Below are 2,104 nucleotides of genomic sequence, written 5' to 3' on the forward strand. Positions count from 1 at the left end.
GCTCTCGTGGGACTCATGAGGGGCGGGCGGGGGGCCCACTGAGCAGCTGCGGCTCCCACAGGGAGGACGCTGCTTCTGGGTGCCACGGGGAGTCGCCACACGGAGCTTTCGCTGAGTTCTTTCAGCTAAAGCTGGTTTAGCGTCCCCGGTCGCACACCAGCTACCCACTGGAACACACTAGGGGGCGAAGCCAGTCTAAGATCGAAAAACCATCAACTATTTTGCACAAGTCAGAAAATACTCATGGGATCAACAAAAATTGATTGTACTCTTAAATTTTCTTTTATCCAATCTGTATTTTTTTACCCTTTTTAAGTACAGCCCTAAAAATCAGCATCCCCCAGATGATTGTAAAGCACTTTAAATGCCCGCCATGCCATCCGTCACTGTGCCCGACTAGCCGCGGCGCCAAATGTGAGCTGTCTGCCCTTTCGCTCAGGGAAGTCACAGTCAAAGGGAATTACTTGTCACTCTCCTGCCCCCGACCAGGAGCACCTCTCACAGCTGGTCCTTGAATAGCAGATTCGCTGGCCCACAGCCCGGCAGATGGGGCAGCAGGCGGGACAGGACCAGTCCCTCATCCCCACCACTCCCCTCCTTGGGGTCCCTCCCTGTGCCAGGCGCCTGCTGAGCCCAGACGCTCTGAAGGAGGCTCGTGTGCACGGGTCCACGAGCTGACAGCCCCACCCTGAGGTCCCGGTGGCTTTTGTCTGGGTCTCCAGTGGCGGGGGCGCAGGCTCGTGGTGAAGAGTACGCAGTAAGTGATGCCAGCGAGGTTCCGAGAGCTCTCGTTCTGGGCCCTCTCGCCGCATAGAAACCCAGCCACTGGCACGGCCCCAAATACAGTGCAGCTTCCTGTGGTTCTGCGTTCCTAGACCTGCGTGTGATCTCCTCCAACACACGCGCCGCACGCACCTCACACACCTCACCACACACACACACCTGTACACCACACACTGCGCATGTGCACACACCACGCACACCGCACACCTGGTGGGGCCGCACCCCCCGGCTCCCCTCGAAAGACTGACGTCGCCCTTGTTACCTGCAGACTCGCCTGGCGTCCCCCCCAGCGCCAACGCTCATCACCTGTTCCGAGGATTCAGTTTCGTGGCTTCCAGCCTGGCCCAGGAGGCCTCGCAGCAGGAGGCGCCCAGCGCCCCCGTCCACCCCGTCGTGCAGGTACCTGCCGTGCCGGCCCCGTCACCCCAGCCCCGATGTCACGTGCCTGCTCCTCTGGCCCCCGGGGTGCGGGGTGGCCAGCTCCCACCGCTGTCACGTGCCTGCTCCTCTGGCCCCCGGGGTGCGGGGTGGCCCTCCCCCTCCTCACACTCGCCCCAGAGAAGGGGTGATCCCTGGCAAAGGTCCGCGGTGGGCTATGGCCGGGCCACAGCTGTCACACGCAGCGTCTTTGCCGTGTGCCATCAAGTCAGTGCCACTTCCCTGTCGTGAAATGTTCCGTTAGGAGGGCAGGGAAGGGCACATTTTTATAAGTTTTCCAGCTTATGTATATACAAGCAGACAGAGAGAACTCTAAGACGTTATGATAAGTTTTATTTAAAAGCCGAGGCAAGGGAAATTGGCTGGCTTTGGTTTGGCATATTTCTGTCCCCAAGGCCTTTTGGAAAAACACAGCATGTCTAAAGCGGACATCTGCTGTGACGGTGTGTGCCATTCTCAGTGGCTTTCTGTCTGCACTCTGAGCAGGTAGGGTGGAGGGTGGTGTACTCGGGCAGAAGCAGGCTGTGATCGGGACATCATGGGGTCACATTTCCAATCAGATGTTGACATCCAGGGACGTGCTCTGGACACAAGGCTCAGAGCCACAGGCCCTGGACTTACAGGCCCCAGCCCTTTACTTCCAGATTCTGCTGTCACGTTTGGGGGACACGTGACCGGTCAGCCCACACAGTGCCCGTGGTGTCCAGAGACTGTCAGGGCCCGAGCGGTCTGGGGCGCTAGTTAGATCGGGAGCCGTCCCCACGAGCTCTGGGACCTTTGTCAGGGGACCCCATCCGCTCCCGGCCTCGGTGTCCCCAGCGGCGCGTCGCTGCCCACACCGTGTGCGCATGCGCCTGAGAGCGCTGACCCGCCCCCCGCCCCG

The 2,104-nt window shown here is 60.3% G+C and overlaps 1 protein-coding gene across 1 annotated transcript in view; it reads left to right on the forward strand.

Annotated features, from left to right (window-relative positions):
* LOC105307369 (ribosomal protein S6 kinase alpha-2-like) overlaps positions 1–2,104 on the forward strand; it is a 60,889-nt gene that overhangs the window by 39,461 nt on the left and 19,324 nt on the right. The window contains exon 9 of the mRNA XM_023524754.1: positions 765–1,182. Within this exon, the coding sequence (XP_023380522.1) occupies positions 765–1,182 (418 nt within the window). The remainder of the gene's footprint in view (positions 1–764; positions 1,183–2,104) is intronic.

The sequence above is a fragment of the Pteropus vampyrus genome, unplaced genomic scaffold (genome assembly GCF_000151845.1).
Source record: "Pteropus vampyrus isolate Shadow unplaced genomic scaffold, Pvam_2.0 Scaffold492, whole genome shotgun sequence".
NCBI lineage: Eukaryota > Metazoa > Chordata > Mammalia > Chiroptera > Pteropodidae > Pteropus > Pteropus vampyrus.